A 23,408-nucleotide genomic window follows, 5' to 3' on the forward strand; every position below is an offset into this window, starting at 1 on the left:
TCATTTAAAAATTAAAAAAAAAAATAATAAATTGAAATTAAATTCAATTCCTAATTTGGAATTTAATTTTTTTTCACTATTAAAAATTTTCTTTAGTTTAATTATTTGCTATATAATTAAATTATTACTCAATTTAAATTTAGAATTTAATTTTCAATATTCAATTAAATTTTGACCCATTAATTATCGGAACTAAAAAAAAAAATTACAAACGTTTTTTCCCATCATTTTTGTTTTTAATTACATTTTTCTGAAGAAATAATTAAATTTTGTAATTTTCAAGTTCTTTTTTTAATTGTAGAAAATAAAGAAAGGTTTTTTTTTACTCGAAAAATATAGAACAAAAAAAATAGATACTTCAATATGAATACATTTATTCTCAATTTTTACCAAAAAAAAAGACATCAAACCTTTCACATCGAATATTTTCTTATTTTTTTTTTTTTCGCATTACATAATTTTTTTTTAAATATTCAGATCTCGAAGTGTGACAAAAAAAAATTTTTAGCTAGATTTAATTATTTTTTTTGTGTGTCTAACTATTCGTAGGAAAAACAAAGGAAAATTTGAGACTTAAATAAAAATTATTATTAATTTTTTACAAAATAACTTATTTCCTATTTAGCGCATTTTTTTTTAATTATTTTACGCGAAAAATTGTATCACAGCCCGTAACAAATAATTTTATCTGCAGTCTATTTTTTTCGAAAGCGATTATTTGTTACGATATTATTATTAATATTATTATTATTATTATTAATATTATTATTATTAATATTATTATTATTATATAATATAAATATTGTCTTTTAATTAATAATAATTATTATATAGTGCGTTTAAAAATCTAAAAAAATCATTTTTCAAAAACTTCATTCTTTTTTTTCTCATCTTTAAAAATTAATCATCGAGTTTGTAAAAAATGAGCAAGAAAATAAATTATATATATATAGGTATATATATATATTTATTTATTTAAATAATATTTCTAGTCTTTTATATTGCATAATATCTATAATATTAGTTTCTTATTTTCTAGTTTTTCTAAAAAAAACCTCTTTTATTTTTTAAAAACTCTTTTCTTCTTTGTTTGAGAGAAAAGTTAATAATTATTTTTTTTTTTGTCTAATTTGTGACAATTGTAAAAAAAATGCTTTTATATTTAAAAAAAGGGGAAAAAGACATTTAAAATAGTTTTTTTAGTTTGAACCTTGAGTTTGTTGTAACCATTTGGTGCAAATGGATTTTATTGCGTTTTGTCCGAGTCTGTCAGCCTCTTTTAAAATTCGTCGAATATCATTTGCCCTCGAATGTTTCACTGCGAGAAGATATGCGGCTTTCAATTGTCGACTTTCAATATAGGAACTTATCTGCAAAAATTTCGTTTAAAATACAAAAAAATTTTATTCCCAAATTTCTCGAAACAAAATCAAAAAAAAAAAGGAAATTTATTCTCTTTTTTTCTCTATTAAAATAATAATTTTTATTACTATTTTCATTATAATAAATAAATAAAAAAAAGAAATTAATTTTTCTTCCTTTTCTCTATTAAAATATAATAAATTTTCATTTGGCCTCTAAAAAAAAATTTTTACAATTTTTATTTACTATTCTGTTTTATTTAATAAGAAAAAAAACGAAATTTTTTAAATAATTTATAAAATTAATTTCAAATTTTATTAGATTTAAAATTTGAAATATTTCAATTCATTTGGCCTCTAGAAAAAAAATTTAATTTCAATTTTTATTTACTATTCTGTTTTATTTAATAAGAAAAAACGGAAATTTTAAATAATTTATAAAATTAAATTCAAATTCTATTAGATTTAAAATTTGAAATATTTTAATTTATTTAAAAGTTATTTAATTTACTCAAAAGTAATTTACTTATAAGCGATTTAAATTAAGAAAATCAAAATTACAGAACGAAAATTTGGATATTAAATATAAATAAAATACCTTTAATTCTACATCAGTAATCAGTCTAATTAGAGAATTCACTTGATCTCTTGCTTCGGTGCACGATGGACCTAAAAGAAGTTTAACGCAATGCGCTAAAATACGATCGGAAATTGCAATTGAATCAACAGCACCAGAACTGCGGCAGCATTTTATTAATTGTTCAATTGAATTTATTTTCTTCTCAATAGCCAAAACATGACCAACTAATGAATAAACTTTTTGCGAGCGAAGATTATAATCTAAAAAAAGAAAATAATTTTTGATTAATAATCGTGAATATCATTCGTTCATTCTGTCCACACCTGAAGTTAGTATTTGTTATAGGTCTTTTGTTTTTTTTAAATGTATTGTTTGACATTATTTTGTGTTGGTTAAAATTTTTCAATATTTTTTTGGCATTGTTTCGATAATTAATTTTGAATAGAAATTTTAAAAAATAATTGAATTTTATTTTATTTTAAATTGAAAACTTGGTAAATAATTGAATTTTAAATTGAAAATTTGAAAATAATTTAATTTTAGTTGATTGTTGATTGAAAATTTGAAAATAATTAATTTTAGTTGATTGCTGATTGAAAATTTTGATAATAATTAATTTTGACTCGAAATTTTGGAAAATAATAAAATTTTAATTGAAATTTTGGATAATAATTTAATTTAAGTTGATTTTGGATTAAAATTTCGGGTAATAATTGAATTTTAATTGAAATTTTCGATAATAATTTAATTTAAGTTCATTTTTAATTGAAAATTTCGAGAATTAATTTTGAATAAAAATTTTTAAAAATAATTGAATTTTATTTTATTTTAAATTGAAAACTTGGTAAATAATTGAATTTTAAATTGAAAATTTGAAAATAATTTAATTTTAGTTGATTGTTGATTGAAAATTTGAAAATAATTAATTTTAGTTGATTGCTGATTGAAAATTTTGATAATAATTAATTTTGACTCGAAATTTTGGAAAATAATTGAATTTTAATTGAAATTTTGGATAATAATTTAATTTAAGTTGATTTTGGATTAAAATTTCGGGTAATAATTGAATTTTAATTGAAATTTTCGATAATAATTTAATTTAAGTTCATTTTTAATTGAAAATTTCGATAATTAATTTTGAATAAAAATTTTAAAAAATAATTGAATTTTATTTCATTTTAAATTGAAAACTTGGTAAATAATTGAATTTTAAATTGAAAATTTTTGAAAATAATTTAATCTTAGTTGATTGAAAATTTTGATAATAATTAATTTTAGTTGATTGTTGATTGAAAATTTTGATAATAATTAATTTTGACTCGAAATTTTGGAAAATAATTGAATTTTAATTGAAATTTTGGATAATAATTTAATTTAAGTTGATGTTGAATTAAAATTTCGGGTAATATTTGAATTTTATTTAATTTTAAATTGAAAACTTGGTAAATAATTGAATTTTAAATTGAAAATTTGGAAAATAATTCAATTTTATATATAATTTAATAACATATAATAATAATTTTCATTATTATCATTTAATATGAAATAATATTCTAATAAATTTAAATTATTATTGATAATATTAATCTTTAATTTCTTTATAACAAACAATTAAATACTCAATTTGGCGCGCGTTTAATATTGATAGTTTTTGATTAATATATTATTAATTAAAAATAAGAGTAAAAATTAAAAAAATTTACTCTACAAATTTTTACATAAAAAAGAATTAATTTTTACTATAAAATTAGCAAAAATTCATCTTTCTTTAAAATTGAAACTTAAAATTATAAAAAAAAAAAAAAACACGTACCTTGCATAATTCGAAAAGCAATTCCAAATCCCTCCTCAACATCACGTCCACATAAAATTGCCAAAACTGCAAGTTGTGTTTTTTGTTGTTGATTACCAAATAATGTTGGCAATTCTTGTCTCTCAACACTCTCAGTTGTACTATCCATATCAGCTAAATAACCCAAAAATTTACCAATTCCCCTTCCCTCTTTTTCAGCGGCACCTAAAAATTTTGCAATCTCCATTTGTCGCGATATTGTATTAATATGCTTATCAATTTCCAATGCATCCATTTCCATAATCAATGAATTCGATGAATTCAAACTTTTTCTTCTTTTTCGATGACCATTAAAATTTTCCAATTTTAAATCAGCCTCCAAATGATTTTGCGCTTCAAACAACCAAAATGTCCTCTCACATAAATCACCATATGTACGTGAATCATTTTTATAAAATCTTATACAAGTCATTGCCGCACGTATATAATCCTTCATAAACAATTGTAAATGATAGAGTGTATTTAATAAATTTTTCTTCTCCAAATTACGACAAATATAAACTAAATATTTTTTCCACATTAATAAACTATCATCTTTCATTTTCATTGTATTCAATAATAATTCAATAATTTCCCATTTTAATGCCTTTAAATAAATCGATGTGAAAAATAATTCACAATCTAAATCATTGTCAATAACAAAATCAAGACATTTTAAAAATTCTTTTTGTTTAACAAAAAATTCTAATATTGAACTTGCACTACCGTACATTAATAAATAATAAATACTTTCATTATAATAAATTGTTTCATTCCATGGATTAATTATATTTGAATAATTTCCTTGACTTATTGTTTTTAAACTATTTAATGTATTTAAAATTTCTTGCGCTGCATTTGTCATTGATTTAAAATCCTGTCCATTGAGACTTAAATTTTCAAGAATTTGTAATATTTCCATTAATAATGGTGGATTTTTTAATGGACGATTATTTTTTAAAATTTTTTCTTTTTTTATTTTACCATTATTATCATCATCATCGTTATTTAATTCGTGATGTGATAAAATAACCCAATCGTCATAATTTTCATTATTTATTGCCTTATCAAGACAATGGGCAAATTTATCGCGTGCACGATCAAAATAACCAACTTTAAGGCATGCTTTACCCCATGCTGCCCATACGCCTTGTGTATCGAGACCTGATTTTGTACTCACATCAAGTGCAAGTGTCCATTGTTCTTTTTCAGTTAAAAGATCGCGTAATTTACGTAATGCATGATCATCAAGATCATCGCATGGTATCAATGAAAGACAATCTGATTGTACAAGTGTTGTTATTAAATCGACTTGCGATAAAAAACGATCACAATGCGCTAGGCCTGCATTTAATCCTAATTTGGCACATTTTACTTTTGCCGCTACCAATAATGAGCGTATCATTTTTATTATTAATGCATGATCAATTTCGGGATTTACTTTACCGCCTTCAACTGGTTGTAAAAGTTTTTTCATCTCATCACATTGATCGAGAAGAAATGTTGTATAGGCCTTATGATCGGAATGAAGATTTAATATTGCCAGGCAAAAGGAAATATTTGGCGCATATTCAAAGGAAAATTCATCTCTCACTGTTTGATTGTATGATTCGTCGATTGTTAATTTCCATGATTCGAGGGTTTCGCTACTTGGCGCCGATGAAGAGCCTGAAAAAAAAAATTGAAATTTTATTTTTTTAAAAAAGACAAATTAAAATTCTATTTTTTCTTTTAAATTTACGAATTTTTTTTTCCTTTTTTTTTTTATTAAATCGAATTTTTTCATTTTAAAATCTGAATTATTTCTTAAATTTCAAATAAGAAAAAAAGAAAAGAAAAAAATTTTATTTTTTCAAAGAAAAAAAAAAAAAAATGGTTTAAAAAAAGGAAATTTTCTGGAAAAGAAAATAAAATTTAAGAAATTTAAAAGGAAAATTTTTTCAAATAAAATGAGAATTTGAATAAAAAAAAAATTTAAGAATTTCTTGGATTATTTTGAAAATAAAAATAAAATAGGTAACAAATTTTTTTTTTTTTCCGAAAACTAAATAATAATTCAGTAAAATTGAAATTCAAATAACATTGAAATAATTAAATTGTTCTTTTTTTTAAATTATTTTGAAATAAAAATAAAATATCTAATGAATTTTAAAACAAATAAAAAAATATGAGAATTTGAGAGGAAAAACTTGTTTTTTTTTTTAAAAAAAGGAAACATTTTATACAAAAGAAAATTGAAAAAAAAATTGAGTATTTTTGAAAATTTTCAAAATAAAATGAGAATTTGAGGGGAATAAATTATTTTAAAAAAAAAAAAAGAGGAAAATTTACCAGAAAAAGAAAAGAAAAAAGAAAATGGAAAGGAAAAATCGAGTATTTTGGAAGATTTTCAAAATAAAATGAGAATTTGAAGGGAATAAATTATTTTATTTAAAAAAAAGGAAAATTTTCCAGAAAAAGAAAAGAAAAAAGAAAATTGAAAGGAAAAATCGAGTATTTTGGAAGATTTTCAAAATCAAATGAAAATTTGAGGGAAATAAATTATTTTTTTTGAAAGAAAGGAAAATTTTCCAGAAAAAGAAAAGAAAAAAGAAAATTGAAAGGAAAAATCGAGTATTTTGGAAGATTTTCAAAATAAAATGAGAATTTGAGGGGAATAAATGGTTTTTTTTTTTAAAAAAAAGAAAAATTTTTGCAGAACAAGAAAAGAAAAAAGAAAATTAAAAGAAAGATCGAGTATTTTGAAAGGTTTTTAAAATAAAACAAGAATTTGAAAGGAAAAAATTTGTTTTTTTTTTTTTTTTAAAAAGAAAAATTTTCCAGAAAAAGAAAAGAAGATTAAAGACAAATTGAAAGCAAAAATCCAGAATAAGAAATTTTTAAATTATTACTTTCCAAATAAAAATAAAATAATAAATTTTGAGTAAAAAATTAAAAAAAAATAAATAAAATAAGAAAATTTGAGGGAAAAAAAATTCAATTATTTTAAAAATTGAAAGTATAAGTCTTCAAAAATTTAATTATTTATCAATTTTTATTTAAAATTCTTCGTCAAAATCAATTTTTTTTTTTTATAATTTCAATAAATTCTTAAATAAATTCAATACTTTTAAACTAATTTTAAAAATTTATTTATTTATATAATAAAGAAAATTAGTAAAAACAAAAATTTTCTAAATTCAGTTACTGTTTGTAATTTGTAAAAAAAAAGAAAATTATTCAAAAAATTCATATTTACAAAAAGTTTCATTTTTTTTTCAAATTTTTTTCAAATTTGTTTCAAGATTATTTTTAACAATAATCTAATAAATTATTTTTTAAATAATTGTAATAAAGTGTTTTTAAAAATTCAATTATTGGTATAACAATAAATAAATAAATAATATTAAAAAAAAATTACAAATTTAGAATATTCGAAAGAACATTATTTATAATAACTAATTAATAATTAATAATTAATAAATTAATTAATTTGTTTAACAATTTCAATTTTTATATAATTATGTACTTTTAGTACGAAAAGGCATTTCTTTTTTTTTATAAGCCCGTCTATTAGTAAAATAAATAAATAAATAATAAAAATTATGTATTAATAATGAATTAAATAATAATAATTAATTATTTATGATTAATAATAACTAATGAATTTATAATTAGTTTTACTTTTTTAAGCTTACTGGAAAGAAGAATATTTAATATTTCTAAAAGTATACAATGGAGAAAATAAATCTGAAATCTAATTCTAATTAATTTATATTAAATGTAATATTTTTGAAAAAAAAGAAGGAAAGAAAGAATGAAAAAAATTAATTTTCACTCACCAATCACAATATGTTGTTGCAATGTCGCTTGTAATTTACAATCCTTACAAACTCTCACCAATACTGAATTTGGATATCCATTAACTCTCATACGATGTTCCGAGCACATTGCACAAACAACACGTCCACATCTTCGACAATGATGTCTTCTATTAAACATTGAAAAAATCACCTCTTTACAACTACTACATTCTTTTGCCTTATCATTTGGTATCCATTCATCTTTTGTCGGTACATTAACAGGCATTATAAATTCATCATCTTGATTATCAATTAATTGTGTATCTTTCAATTTATTTATCTCAATTATACCACCAATATTATTATCCTTTTGTAATGTAACACGAAAATCAAGTGCCTTACCAGCATAAAAACGTATAATAGAATCAAAATTTTCAATTGATAAATTTGCCTCCTCCAATTTATCATGAATTGAATTTAATGTTTTTTGTAATGTTTCAAATTTACAATTCATTAATAATTGTTCAAGCATTAATAGCGGTTCTTTTATTAAACCAATATATAATGATTGTTCTTTAATATCTAAATTATTTAAAATTTCAATGCCAATCAATGCTTTACGATAAATTAATTTTTCCTCACTACGACAATTATCAATGAGAAATTCAACAATAAATTTTAATGCATTTATTTTTTCTAAATTCTCCATTATTCCCTTACACATTGTTAATGATTGAATTAATGGCAATGCACGCAATAATTTACCAGCATGTTTAAAATTAATATCATCATTTTTTAATAAACCAAAAAATAAATCTTGCGTTATTAATGTATGTATTTCTGATGAAAAACTTTGAAATTCCAACCATTCAAGACATAATTCAAATTTATTTTCATTTATTAATGATTGTATAACACGTGTTGGATCTGTTTTTTCTGTACAATTAACAACATCAAACCATGTTGCATTTGTTAAATTTAAATCATTTAAATAATATGGTGATATTTTACGAAATATTCTCACACGACATAATGTTTCATTCATTTTTATTTTACAATGTTCTGGTAATAATTCATGATCATTATGATTTAATGCATGATTTAATGATTCTTCACATATTTCCATTGGCCAATTTTGCATATTAAACATTATTGTTTGCAACAATGTATTAATATCATTAATTTGATAAATATAAATCATTATTTCATTATTTAAACAATTTCCGCTCATTAAACTTAAAATACGATCTTTAAAACATTGTAATTCAATATTATTTTTTAATAAATAATCAGGTAATGCATTAATTATTAATAATGATTGGCAATAATTTTTTTCCTCCAATAATTGTTGAAAATAATTCCATAATAAATTTAATTCTAAATTTTCATAACAACTTGCTAATAAACAATTATCATTGAATAATGAAGATAAAATTTTAATCCATGGGGAATTTAAAAGATTTTCCATAAATGAAATTCGTTGTTGATTATCAAAATTTATTATCGATGTTTCATGTATACGTTCAACGAGATACGATAATAACCAACAATGTCCCTTGAGATAATTTAATAACGATGGTTTTATTATTCTTGTCTTCCATTCGGGAATATTGAAAATTATTTCATTATTTTCATTTTTTTCATCATTTGAATAGTGAAATTTTATCTCATATTTGTAAATTGATTTATTTTCATTATTCTGGCAATTTGTTTTTAAATCATTTAACAATGATGATAAATTTTCATTTCTTTCAGTGTTATTTTTTTTATAATTTAGAAATTTAGAAATTATCACAGGAAGTGTAATTTCTTTTTCTTTCGATTTATAATGTTCAAGATAGTCAAACATTGATTTATTTAAATCATCATTTAGAGTTTGTGGATTGTAAACCTAAAAATTAAAATTGTAGAAAATTAATTATTATACATTCAGGCGTCGGATCGACTTTAAGGCACAAAAAAAGTCGTTTTAGTCGATTTATATTCCAAAAAAAGTCGAAAAAGTCGATTTTTTTTTATTTTAACAAAATTGAATTGGTTAATGAATATTTTACTTTAAATAACTAATGTTAATTAAATTCATTTTATTAATTCTGTAATGAGAATAATACTATAAAAATATTATCAAGAAAATTTATTTCCAATATTTCACAATTAAATTTGTAAGACAAATTTTCAAAATTTTATTTAAGTAGAACAAATTTCCAAAAAAAATTCTTGAAGTAACATTTTTATAATTTGTTGAAGTCTGATTTAAGCAATTTATTCGAATTACAAATTTTGTCATAGTTTTTTTAGTTTTGATGATCAAAATAATTTCAGGCAAAAACTTAATCAAGTTTTACAGATTTTTTATTAAAAAATTTTTTTTTTTAAATAATAATAATTTTGTAAGAGTTAAAGTTGAAATTTTTAGAAATGATTGAATTTCAAAAGATTTGGTTAATTTTCAGACAATAATTAAATTTTACAAAAACTAAAAATAATTTATCAAATATAATTTTATAGATAACATTTTCAAAAAGTAATTGAATTTTCAAAGATTTACAATTTAGATTTTTGAAATAAATTGAATTTCAAGTGATTTTTAATTTAAAATTTTTCATGATTTCTGTTACTAAAAAATTTATTAGAAATTGCAGACAAAAATACAATAATTTGAAAACTTTTTAAGTGAAAAATGGTTTCAGATAGTTGAATTTTCGAAGAATATTATAAAAATCATTAAAAATAATTTGATTTCAAAAGAGTTATAATTGAAATTATTAAATTTCAAAAAATTTTAGATGGAAATTTTTAGAAATAATTAAATTTTAGAAGCTTTTAAATTGAAATTTTTTAAAATAATTAAATTTCAATTGATTTTGAATTGAAATTTTTGAAAATAATTGAATTTTAGTTGATTTTGAATTAAAATTTTTGAAAGTAAATGAATTTTAGTTGATTTTAATTGAAAATTTTGAAAATAATGTAATTTCAATCGAAATATTGGAAAATAAGTGAATTTTAATTGATTTTGAATTGAAACGTTGGAAAATAATTGAATTTTAGTTGATTTTGAATTTAAAATTTTGAAAATAATTGAATTTCTATTGAAATTTTTGAAAATAACTGAAGAATTTATTAGAAATTACACACAAAAATTGAACTTTCAAATTTTTTTTTCATTGCAAACTGCTTTCAGATAATTGAATTTTCGAAGAATATTATAAAAAATTATTAAAAATAATTAAAATTTTTGCAAATAATTTAATTTCAAATGATTTTGAATTAAACATTTTTTGTTATTTTATTTGCTAATTTTTTTTTTAAATTATAAACAATTATTAAATTTCATAAAAATTTTAATTCAAAAATAGTTAAAGATAATTGAATTTGTGAAGAATTTCATTAAAATTATTAAAAATAATTAATTTAGGGAAGAATTTTAGTTAAAAATTTGTTAAATAATTGAAATAAAGAAGATTTAAAGAAGATTTGCATTGTATCTTTAAAAAAAAAATGTATTTTGTTTTAAAATTTTGTAAAAAAGTCGAAAAGTCGCATTTTATTAAAATAAGTCGAAAAAAGTCGTATTTTTGAAAAAAAGTCGGTAAAAGTCGAAAAAGTCGTGTAATCCGAGGCCTGTACATTTTCTTTTTTTTAAAAAATTTCAAAATACCTTAATAATTGGCGAATCGGAAAATTCATTTGCCATTGCAAATATTGATCTTGAATCAATCATTAAATCTAAATCCTGCCACGCCAATTCATTGAGACTTTCCATTTCTTCAAATAATTGTAAATAATTCCATCTCAATTCACCGAGTAATTTTATTCTTAATGTTGATAATGTAACAAAACCCAAATCACCAATTTCATAGCCAATAATCATTAATGAAATAGAATGACGTAAATCATTTGACGATATATCTTGTGACCATATAAATAAATTGGAATGTAAAAATAAAAGATTCCAAAGATTTAAAAAAAATGCCAATGTATGATGTCCATCTAATAATTCACTTAAATCAAGTGTGGCAAAAATTTGTGTTTTTTGTAAAATTTCTCTAACTTGTTGATTTTTTCCAATAATTGACAATTCATTGGCATTCAATGTCGATGCATTTGATGATAATTTTTTTAAAAGCGACAAAAGTTCAGTTAAAATTTCCGATACATAGAGATTTGGATCCAAGGCAAAATCCTCATGATTTTTCTATAATAAAGAAAAATTAAAAGAAAAGAAAAAAAAATTAAAACAAAATTTAAATTTATAATTTGAAAAAAAATAAATAAGTAAAAAAATTTTTCAGTGGCAAATAAAATTTTGTGATAAAACTTACAATTTCCTCGATTCTTGAATTTAAAACAATAAAACCCCATTTGGAATTGGAAATTTCTTCATTGCATTTTTTTTCATTGTCACACGAAAGTTTTGGACAACAATTCACAAGAATACTGTGAACTAAATTCACTTGAAGTTTATTTGCAATTGTCTCAAGTTCACTTGGCTCAACATTTAAATCAAATATTTCATGTCCAAAATACGAGTCCAATGGATTTTTCAAAATATTCGATTCCGTCATAACTATATTATTATCTACATGAAAAAAACATAGTTTTAAATATTTTTTATAAATTAACTATAAATAATTAATTATTATTTATAATGAAATTAATTAATTTCGTTTCTTTAAATTATAAAATATTTTATAATAAATTCAGTAAAAAAATGTTTATAAATAAATAATTAAAAAATCAACTCACCATTAATAATTGTCTGAAGAATTTTTAAATGTAAATAAACCATTTTTAAATAATCATTTTCATTTTCATTTTCACATAAATGCATTATTTCCTGATAATAATTTTCACCTAATATCAAATTATTACTTTTATTTTGTAATAATTGACAATTATCATTATTTGAAGAATAAACATTTTTTTCCCCGTTAATAATTTGTGTCTCTTTAAATAATTGTAATTTTTCATTTAATTCAGTGTAAAAATTATTTTTCTCCTTCCATTGTTTTAAATTTAATGGTATCATTGCATTGGAAAAAATTTCCATTAATGATAAATTTAATTTATCATCATTTATTAATTGATGTATACGTGTGAAAAATTCATGATTTATTGTATTTTGTAATTTTTTCAATGATTTTAAATGTTTTGCAGCAACATCACAAATAATTTGTGATGTATGACGATTTTCATTTAATGTTAATGCTAAATCAACAATTGTAAATGTTAAAATTTCTTGTTTATCAAAATTTCCAATTTTTAATAATGAAATATTTTCCTCTTGTGCTGCTAAAAATGTTTCCAATTGTCCTGTTATACGTGAGGTTTGAAAGCCATCGTGAGCGGCTTGTTTGATATTCTAAAAAAAAAAAAATTGGTGGCAAAATATTTTTTTTTGTCAATTTTTTAATTATAATTTCATTGGAATTATAATTAAGCAAAAAAATTAAATTATTAAATTAAATTAATTAAAATTAATTCTGTAAATTGGTAATTCAAAAACTGAAAATTCGTCTAAAAAATAATTATTATATAATAATAAAATGCTTGGTCTGTCCTTCTGTCCTAACTTGAAGTTGGCCTTTTCTGATTTCACGTGTTTTTTTGAATAGTAATCTTATGTCAAATTTTGACAATTCTTTTTCTCATTTTTGCCAAAGTTGTATAATTCTGTTTCCAAATTTCGAAATAAGTTTCTTTAAAATTCCAAATTCGAAAATTCAATTCACGAAGCTGAAGTACACAACGTTTACCAACGAAATTTTTTTTAAAGTTGTATATTGATTCAAAAATTGTATACAAATACAAAAAATGTATGATGAGAAAAAAAATGCGCCAGGAAATATCGTACAAGATAGTAATTTGAAAAAAATTTATTTTTAAAAATTAATTTTTAAGGTACCAGAGGCCAACAAATACCTATTAAATATTAATTCTAAAAAAAACAGGCCTTGAATCAACTTAAAGACACAAAAAGTCGTTTTAGTCGATTTATATTCCAAAAAAAAGTGGATTTGTTTTTTATTTTAACAAAAATATTTTACAGATTTTTAAATAAAAAAATTTTTTTTTAATAATAATCCTTTTCGATGGGTTAAAGTTGAAATTTTTAGAAATAATTAAATTTCAAAAAATATTGTTAATTTTCAAACAATTATTAAATTTTACAGAACTAAAAATAATTTATCAAACAATTTTTGGAAAATATTTTTTAAATTTAATAGAATTTTTGAAAGATTTGAAATTGAGATTTTTGAAATTAATTGAAACTTTAAGTGTTTTGTAATTAAAATTTTAGATGATTTCACTGAAAATTTATTAGAAAATGCGGACAAAATACAATAATTTGAAAACTATTTTTATGAAATTATATTAAATTAAATTAAAATTAATTAAATTTCAAAAAATTTTCGATGGAAAATTTTAGAAATAATTAAATTTTAGAAGCTTTTAAATTCAAATTTTTGAAAATAATTGAATTTTAATTGAAATTTTGGATAATAATTCAATTTTAGTTGATTTTTGATTGAAAATTTTGATAATAATTAATTTTGAATTGAAAATTTTTAAAATAATTACATTTTATTTCATTTAAAATTGAAAATTTTGGGTAATAATTGAATGTTATTTGATTTTGAATTGAAAATTTGGAAAATAATTGAATTTTCTTTGATTTTGAATTGAAATTTTGGAAAATAATTTAATTTTATTTGATTTCGAATTGAAATTTTGGAAAATAATTGAATTTCAATTGAAATTTTGGACAATAATTTAATTTTACTTGATTTTTTATTGAAAATTTTGATAATATTTAATTTTGAATTAAAAACTTTGATATTATTTAATTTTGAATTGAAAATTTTAAAAATAATTGAATTTTCTTTGATTTTGAATTGAAATTTTGGAAAATAATTGAATTTTATTTGATTTCGAATTGAAATTTTGGAAAATAATTGAATTTTAATTGATTTTGAATTGAAATTTTTGAAAATAATTGAATTTTCTTTGATTTTGAAATAAATACTTTGAAAATAATTGAAATTCAATTGAAATTTTGGAAAATAATTAAATTTTAGATGCTTTTAAATTCAAATTATTGAAAATTCAATTAATTTTGAATTCAAATTTTTGGGAATAATGAAATTTTATTTGATTTTAAATTTGGAAAATAATTGAATGTTAGTTCATTTTGAATTGAAAATTTTGGGAAATAATTGAATTTTAATTGAAATTTTAGATAATAATTTAATTTAAGTTCATTTTTGATTGCAAATTTGGATAATTAATTTTGAATAGAATAAACAAAATAAAATAAAAACAAAATAATCGACTTTTATTTCATTTTAAATTGAAAACTTGGTAAATAAAAATTAAATTTAAAATTGACAATTTTTAATAATTATTGAATTTTAATTGATTTTGAATTAAAATTTTAGATGATTTCACTAAAAATTTATTAGAAAATGCGGACAAAATTCAATAATTTGAAAATTATTTTTAATTGAAAAATGGTTTCAGATAGTTGAAATTTCAAAGAATATTATTAAAATAGTTAAAAATAATTGAATTTCCATAGAGTTATAATTGAAATTATTAAATTTTTGAAAAATCAAATTTTCGATGGAAAATTTTAGAAATAATTAAATTTTAGATACTTTTAAATTCAAATTATTGAAAATTCAATTAATTTTGAATTAAAATTTTTGAGAATAATGAAATTTTATTTGATTTTAAATTTGGAAAATAATTGAATTTTAGTTCATTTTGAATTGAAAATTTTGGGAAATAATTGAATTTTACATGAAAATTTTGGTTAATAATTTAATTTATGTTCATTTTTGATTGAAAATTTAAATAATTAATTTTGAATAGAAATTTTAGAAAATAATTGAATTTTATTTCATTTTAAATTGAAAACTTGGTAAATAATTAAATTTTAAATTGAAAATTTTGGATAATTATTGGATTTTTAATTGATTTTGAATTAAAATTTTGGGTAATAATTGAATTTTAGTTTATTTTGAATTGAAATTTTTCAAAAAATAATTCAATTTTATTGTGATATTTTTTTTTAAATTATAAACAATTGTTAAATTTCATAAAAATTTTAATTGAAAAATAATTTTGATATAATTGAATTTGTGATGTATGTTATTAAAATTATTAAAAATAATTAATTTAGTGAAGAATCATTTTAGTTCAAAATTTATTAAATAATTGAATTGAAGAAGATCTGAAGAAGATCTAAATTTTATACTAAAAAAAATGTATTTTATTTACATTTTTTTTCAAATGTAAAAGAAAAATGTCGCATTTTATTAAAATAAGTCGATAAAAGTCGTATTTTTGAAAAAAGGCGTATAATCCGAGGCTTGTAAACATATAATTTTCATTATTATCATTTAATATGTAATAATATTCTAATAAATTAAATTATTATTGATAATATTAATCTTTAATTTCTTTATAACAAACAAGTAAATACTCAATTTGGCGCGCGTTTAATTTTACTAGTTATATTATAAAATTCTTTAAAATGAAAATTGTAATTATTAATTTTTATGGGACAATCATTCGCCCCAAATAAATTAATAAAAACATGTTAAATTAGTTGATAGTTTTAAATTAAATTAAATTAAAAAATAGAAAATATTTTTAATAATTCTTACGTGAAGTATCGAATGAATTGCTGGTGAATCAACAACGTCTGATGGATTTAAATAATTATTTAAATCCCGTCGAAAGTGACGAATCGCATTTGAAAATCGAACTTCGCCATCAAGTTGCGAACCCTTCATGTCAAACATCTTGAAACAAAAGAAAAATTGTGAAAAATTTATTCCAAAAGTAAATTAAAAAAAAAAAAAACAAATATAGAAATAACGAAAAATAATATTACAATCATTTATCATGACTAATTTATTTCTTATTAATTGGAATTTACTTTTAATTATCCTCGTAATAGAAATAAAATATTTACATTGTATTCTACCTCCTTCTTATGTGGTAATAATTTACATTTTTTTTTCAATTTTAGTTTTTAGTCATTTTCTTTTTTTTCTTCAAATCATTTATAAATTTTATTTTATAAAGTATAAATTATTTTTCATATTTTTACGCTATTATTTCAAAGAAAGTTATTTTCAATTTCAAAAAAAAGAACTTAAATTCCTTTTTACTAAACAGGTGGATTTAAGGGACAAGGAAATATTTGAAATTTCCTCAGACGACAATTACGATGAGAATGAAAATGAAATGCTTAAAATAGAAGATTTAGATGAAATTAAATCGTTCGCGGATGATGAAGAAAAATATCAACCACTACATTATCATGTGAAAAATGAAAATCGTCAATTTGATGCTTTGAAAAAAATTGTAAAATTTTCCCGAAATTCTCATTTTCATCCAATTATTGTCGAACGAAATATTATTAACGATGAGGCAAAACCATTTATTGCTGGTTTTAAAGAAACACTAGACAAGGTATTTTTTTTTTTTTCTAAAAACAATTTTTTTTTAATTTTAATACCAAATTTTAATTTAATTTTTATCATAAACAAAATTTTTTTTGCACAGATAAAATACAAAGCACCGGAAATTCTTTTGAAAAAGAAAAAACAATTATCATTGAAAAATGCAATTTTTGGAGGGAGAAAAAAATTTTTATCAACTCGTAAAAATAATAATGAAGGGTATGTAGATAATAAAAATTATAAAAATAATAAAAATAATAAAAATTATAAAAATAGTAAACGAATGAAAAGAAATGATGAGGAAAATTTAATTGAATCAAATGATTCAGATTTTTTTCAAGGTTCAAATGAAAATTTAACTACAAGAGAGGAATATTTTTTCACTACTCAAGAAATTAACACTGATTATTATCAGAGAAATCATGAATTTACAAAAAAAACAATGACAATGTCATCTGAAGAATTTCCAAATGATTATGATTATGAGAAATTGAAAAATGAATATTTACAACAAATCGACGAAATGAAGAGGAAAAATGAAATTTTTATTTACACGGAAAGTGAAAATTTCGAGGAAATAATAACAACAACAACAACAACAATAATTGTTGTAAATAATAAAAGTTTGGAAATAAATAAAAATTTAAATGTCACTATGAAAAATAATCAAATTTTCAAAGAAGCAAATAATAAAAGTTTAAATGAAAATAATGGGAAAAATATAAAAATCAAAAAATTGTTAAATTGCACAAAAATTGAATCATTTTTCATTGGACCAAAAACAATTGAATGTTTATCGAATGCTTATAAAAATATAAAAAGCTTATTGGATTTATTAAAAGCTCTTCAAAGAACTTGGAATGTTACGAAATTTTGGATTCTTCTCTATATTTCCATTTCTATTGCTTGTTGGTGTCAAAGAGGTGATTTAAAAAAAAATTAAATTAAATGCAAAGTGAAATAAAAAATTTTTAAAAAAAATTAAATATAAAATTTTTAAATAAAATTAAATATAAAATTTTTAAATAAAATTAAATTATAATAAAAAGTAAATTTTAATGAAATAGTAAATTAAAATAACAAAAAAAGGGAATAAAATTACAATTATAATGAAAAGTAAATTAAAATAATAAAAAAATTAAATATAAAATTTAAAAAAAAATTAAATATAAATTTTTAAAAATTAAAAATTAAAAATTAAATTATAATAAAAAGTAAATTTTAATGAAATAATAAATTAAAATAACAAAAAAGGGAATAAAATTACAATTATAATGAAAAGTAAATTAAAATAATAAAAAAGGAAAAAAAAATTACAATTATAGTAGAAAATAAATTATTAAAATAAATTAATAAAAAATTAAATTAAATTTGAAAAATGAAAAAATTTTAAATGAATTTCAAATTTTATTCTAGGTTGGTGTTGTTGTTGTTGTTGCTGTTGTGAATTTTGTTATCCCGAAGAAGTGATTTTGAATGAAAAGAAATATTTTGCCGAAAATCCACCGGGAATTTTAGTGAAAAAAGAAAAAGACGGTAAACTTTTAAAAATCGATACCGAAAAATATGAAGCAACACTTTTTGAAATTGACGCTTATGGACAAATGGAAAGTCAAATAAGAAATCTTTAATAATCTTCCATTTTTTTTTGTTCCTTTCAATTAATAAAAATAAATAAATAATTAAATAAATACAAAAAAAAACAATTTAAAATTTTCCAATAAAAAAACACAAAATTTTAAATATTTAAAAATACAATTTAAAATATTAATTTACAACATTTCTGGAATATTTTTAAATATTTAAAAAAAAAATTTAGAATATTTTTAAATTATTTAAAATTTAGAATATATTTTAGAATATTTTTAAAATATAAAAAAAAATTAGAATATTATTTCTAAAACATTCAGAATATTTTGAAATATTAAAACAAACAAAAAAAAATAGAATTTTGTTTAGAAGATTTTAGAAATATATTTTTTTTTAAATTTTAGAATATTTTTAAATATTTAAAAAAAAAATTAGAATATTATTTCTAAAACATTCAGAATATTTTGAAATATTAAAACAAACAAAAAAAATAGAATTTTGTTTAGAAGATTTTAGAAATATATTTTTTTTTAAATTCATATTTCTTTGTAATTAAAAAAAAAAAAATTCATAATTTTTGTAATTTAAAATAAAAATCCTTATTTTAAAAAAAGAAAATTTTACCTCAATAATTTGTTGAGCTCTCAAATGATCCCTTTTCCATAAACATTGTAAAATCCAACTTTCCTTTGGCATTAACATAATATTAATAATAAATTTCGAATTATTTTCCTTATTTTCCACAATATTATTTGTATTATTAATAAAATTCTTTTTCTTCTTTCGACGCCTCAAATTTAATACATTATCAAGTGATCCTGATTCTGAACTAAATTCCAAATCTGATTTCACAAAATCAATATCATCATTCGATGAACTATCATCGCCAATTTTTTTATAAAAAAATGCCTTCTTACGTCTTGTCGTATAATTAAATTTCCCACTAATATTCACAATTTTCGTCTCAATTTTTCCATTATCATCATCAGTTGAAATTTTTTTTACAAAATCATCATTTGTCAAAAATTCCAATCTCCAATGTGCATCATCAATGGCTTTATTAAAATTTTCCAATTTTTCCACATCAGGTTTTTTTAATTTCAAAATATCAATTTTCATTGTTCGAATGGAATTTTTCAATTTTTCCAAAATTTCCCTTATTGTATATTTATTTGCAATAAAACCAAATCGTCTTTGTTCTAAATTTTCCAAAGCAGAAGTTGCTTTCTTATTTTCTCTATCTTCATCATCATCATCGTCATCATTTTCAGTTGATGAATTTTTTTCCGAATCAACAAAATCTTCAAATCTTAAAAAAAGAAGTGAAAAAATATTCTCCATCACTTCAATTCGTAATTTAAATGGTAAAATTGTTGAAATTAATAATTCCATTTCATTGAAATTATTTTCAATTTCATTACAATTATACAATTCACAAGCTAATATTCCCTTTAATGCACACAATAATGTACGATATGCATGAAATATATTCGATGCATTATAATTTGTATTTTTTAATAATTTTATTACACTCTCATAATTTTCATCATGTAAATTGATATTTGATTTTAAAACATGTAGACAGGAGAAATTTTCCAAATGTTTGAAAATTTTTTTCACTGATAATGTTGTTGATTCAATGGACGTGGAATAAAAATTATTTGCAAATAATTTTTGTTTTGATTCAAGAATAAAATTGCAAATTTTTAAATTTTGTTTTATAATTTCATTGAATGGTGATAAGAGAGAATTTTGTGAAAAATCACATTGTTCGTGAAGAAAATTGAGTGTATGACAAATTTTTACATTTTTTTCCCATGTTTCGATTGATGTCATTATTATTGGAATATGAGGGAAATTTGCAAGAAAATAAAACATTAACGATGGCCAAAGATTATTTAATGGCGAACAAGAGAGTAATTTTTTTACTCTTTCATAATCGTTATTTGTTAAAAGAGTGTTGCACAATTCCTGGAAAAAAAAATTTTGTTTTTAAAAATTCTCTTTTCTAGTTTCGTAATTAAAAAAAATTTTTTTTTTGAAAAAAATATTTACCAATATATCCGACATCCAATGACATTGTCGTCGAAATATTCTCATTGCTAATTCCTTTGAATTAATTGAATAATTATTATCATTAAAAAATATAGCATTGACAATTTTTAATGAACTTTCATAATTATTTGGATTTTCAAAACGTCCATTAATATTATCTAAAAATTTATTCCATTCATTGAGAAATTTTAAATTTTTTCTTGAATAAAAACACAATTCAATTGCATCATTATTATTATTTGTAAATTTTAATAAATATGGATAAAGCCATTTAATAAGTTCATCTTCTTTTTTTTCAATTAATTCCAATTTTGATAAAATACACAATAATTTAGAAAAATTATTATTATTGTGAAATAATTTTTTTTCCCTCATTAATAAATTGTGAGAATAATTTTTTTCATTTAATGAAAAATTATTTTCTTTATTATAATCATCAATTATTGATTTTAATGCAATTAAATATAAATCCTGTAGAATATCATCGGAATATGGAAATGTTGTTGGCCATAAACAAAGTAATTGATTAATAAGCCAACATGTTAATTGTGGTTTATTTTTTAAATTATTTGACAAAAATTTTAAACTCTCTTGTGATATTTTTTTTTTTTCATTAAAATTTTGTTTTACATTTGTGAGAGCCTCGAATAATTCATTTAATTCCTAGAGAGTAAGAATATTTTATTATTAATTAATTATTTATTATTAATTTTTATTTTTTTTTCTAATTTTCTATTTTCGAAATTAAATCGAAAAAAAAATAAATAAAAATTGATTTTCTAATTTAAATTTAGAAAAAAATGTTTAAAAGAAAAAAAAAAAGAAAACCTTTTCCACGTGATCGGTAATTTGATCGTCAATTAATTTCAAGGCTGTTGTAAACTGTATGGAATCGAGTTCCTTTTGCACTTCAGCGGAATTTCTTTTATCAAGAGATAATAAAATCTTATTACTGATCCATTTGATTTCATTTGAATCTTCTTTATCGCTATAAATAACAATATTTTTTTTTATATAATTATAAACAAAAAAAAAATTATAACGAAAAAAAAAATAGTTTTGTAAGAAAAACATTAAATTAGTAAAAAAAATAAAAAAAAGCCACAAATATAATTTCAAATACAATAAAAAAATTTAAATATATAAAAATAATGAACTTTAAACTTATTTGACGGGGGGAAAAAAAATTGAGGTTCGGACCAAATTAATATTTCCATTTCCTCAAAAATTTATCCTCATAAAGGAGAAAAAAGGTATAAAATATTAAAAAACAAAAAAAAATTTACCCAAAAATCGTTAACAATAAGAAATATAAATAAACATGCGTTCCAAAAAGTGAGGTTATGTTACACGAATAATAAAAACAAAAAACTTACATTGACGATATAATTAAAGTACGTAAATTATTTATTTCATCCTTTGTATAATTTTTTAAATAATCACTGTCTATATTGTTGCTATTTAAAATAACTGATGCTGTATACCATAACCTCGAAATAATGCACTTGTCAATTTCCAATAGTTCAAATTGTTCTGACATTTTTAATAATTAAATTTCAAAAAAAAAAAATCACAGAAAAATTGTCCTTTTTTTGTTAAATAATAAAATCAAATTTTTTACCAATTAATAAAATAATAAAAGACGAGAGTACAAAATGTGCAACATTGTTGACAGATGCATATTTATTGAAATCACTATATATGACGAACGGAACGCACCCCACTTACTACGTGAGTCATGCTTCTCTTTCACGTGTCAAATGTTATATATACATTAATTATTATGTATTATAAATCCGCGTAATAATAATAATAATAATAAAGCAAGAATTTGTCAGCGTTCGCATTAATTTTATTTCATTGATAAACAAGGAAATATATATATATTGCGAGACAATAAACAAAACTGCATTGTAATTATATTCTTTGTTCTCAATAATTTTTTGTTTTTTTCGCGGGGTATTTTCTAAAAAAAAAAAAAAATTAAAAGTTTTCTATAATTTGTTTTATATTAAAATGAAAAAAATTTTAATTTTTAGGTACTTAAATTTTTTTTCGTTTTTTCTAAATATATTCTTTGAAAAAATATTGTTTTTTTAAAACATACAACAAAAAAAAGGTAATTTTAAAACTTTTTGTCTTTTTGCGCGGAAAATTCAAATATTTTTTTAATTTATATTATAAACAAACAAAATTTAATAATTTGTGTATTTCCAACAAATGTTTGAAAATAATATCCTTAAAACTATATTGTTTTTAGAACATAAATAAACTTAATTTTGAATTGAAAAATTTTTTTGCGCGGGAAAATTCAAATAATTTTTGTTTTTTTTTCAATTTTAACAAAATTTGAAAAACAAAAAAAATTTAATAATGGAAATTCTCTTTTCTGAAATTTATCTGAAACTTTAGGAAAAAATTATGCAATTTTTTTTTTAGAAAATCCACTTTGATAATTAAATTAAATTTTAATTCAATTACTCTAAAATTAGTAAAATAATTTTTTTTTTAATTTTTAATGTAAAAAAAAAAATAATTAATTAATAAAAAAAATAGTTTATATAATTTATTATTTTTTGACTTACTTGTTCTCTTTCTTCTTTTATTAATTTTTTTTGGTAAATTAAATTTTAATAAATAATAATAAATTAATTTTTAATAAAATATAAAAATGTGTTTTTTTTTCAAAGATAAGAAATAAATACAAAAATACAGAATTACTTGTATAAA

General features: G+C 19.6%; 2 protein-coding genes across 3 annotated transcripts; one reads left to right on the plus strand and one right to left on the minus strand.

The window, feature by feature from the left end:
- Nucleotides 1-425: 425 nt before the first annotated feature.
- LOC127281369 (uncharacterized) lies at nt 426-22,390 on the minus strand. The gene is made up of 12 exons (XM_051305054.1): nt 22,055-22,390; nt 21,507-21,666; nt 20,679-21,341; nt 19,248-20,594; nt 16,230-16,367; nt 12,304-12,919; nt 11,880-12,136; nt 11,216-11,752; nt 7,594-9,445; nt 3,755-5,440; nt 1,960-2,201; nt 426-1,370 (listed from the first exon to the last, which is right to left on the minus strand). Exons 1-12 carry the CDS (start codon nt 22,216-22,218, stop codon nt 1,200-1,202), a joined length of 7,833 nt encoding a protein of 2,610 aa, XP_051161011.1. The 5' UTR covers nt 22,219-22,390; the 3' UTR covers nt 426-1,199.
- On the plus strand, nt 16,422-18,757 carry LOC127281394 (uncharacterized). 2 transcript variants are annotated; one of them, XM_051305091.1, is made up of 5 exons: nt 16,422-16,566; nt 16,747-17,043; nt 17,137-17,252; nt 17,363-17,956; nt 18,450-18,757. In XM_051305091.1, exons 3-5 carry the CDS (start codon nt 17,195-17,197, stop codon nt 18,662-18,664), a joined length of 867 nt encoding a protein of 288 aa, XP_051161048.1. In that variant the 5' UTR covers nt 16,422-16,566; nt 16,747-17,043; nt 17,137-17,194; the 3' UTR covers nt 18,665-18,757. The 2 variants fall into 2 exon arrangements, with proteins under 2 accessions (XP_051161048.1, XP_051161049.1); XM_051305092.1 differs by lacking the exon at nt 18,450-18,757 and having other exon boundaries at nt 17,363-17,500.
- Nucleotides 22,391-23,408: the final 1,018 nt, after the last annotated feature.

This window comes from Leptopilina boulardi, unplaced genomic scaffold (assembly GCF_019393585.1).
Source record: "Leptopilina boulardi isolate dan_hultmark-lab unplaced genomic scaffold, ZJU_Lbou_2.1 LbouV2_266, whole genome shotgun sequence".
NCBI lineage: Eukaryota > Metazoa > Arthropoda > Insecta > Hymenoptera > Figitidae > Leptopilina > Leptopilina boulardi.

Excerpts from the sequence above, each read along its gene's own strand:
- LOC127281369 (XM_051305054.1), bottom strand. The coding sequence starts at position 22,218 with ATGTCAGAACAATTTGAACTATTGGAAATTGACAAGTGCATTATTTCG. Across the intron at positions 21,342-21,506 it reads TTACCGATCACGTGGAAAAG|GAATTAAATGAATTATTCGA; the intron begins GTTTTCTTTTTT and ends CTTACTCTCTAG. Across the intron at positions 20,595-20,678 it reads ATTGGATGTCGGATATATTG|GAATTGTGCAACACTCTTTT; the intron begins GTAAATATTTTT and ends TTTTTTTTCCAG.
- LOC127281394 (XM_051305091.1), top strand. The coding sequence starts at position 17,195 with ATGCAATTTTTGGAGGGAGAAAAAAATTTTTATCAACTCGTAAAAATA. Across the intron at positions 17,253-17,362 it reads CGTAAAAATAATAATGAAGG|ATTTTTTTCAAGGTTCAAAT; the intron begins GTATGTAGATAA and ends CAAATGATTCAG. Across the intron at positions 17,957-18,449 it reads TGCTTGTTGGTGTCAAAGAG|GTTGGTGTTGTTGTTGTTGT; the intron begins GTGATTTAAAAA and ends ATTTTATTCTAG.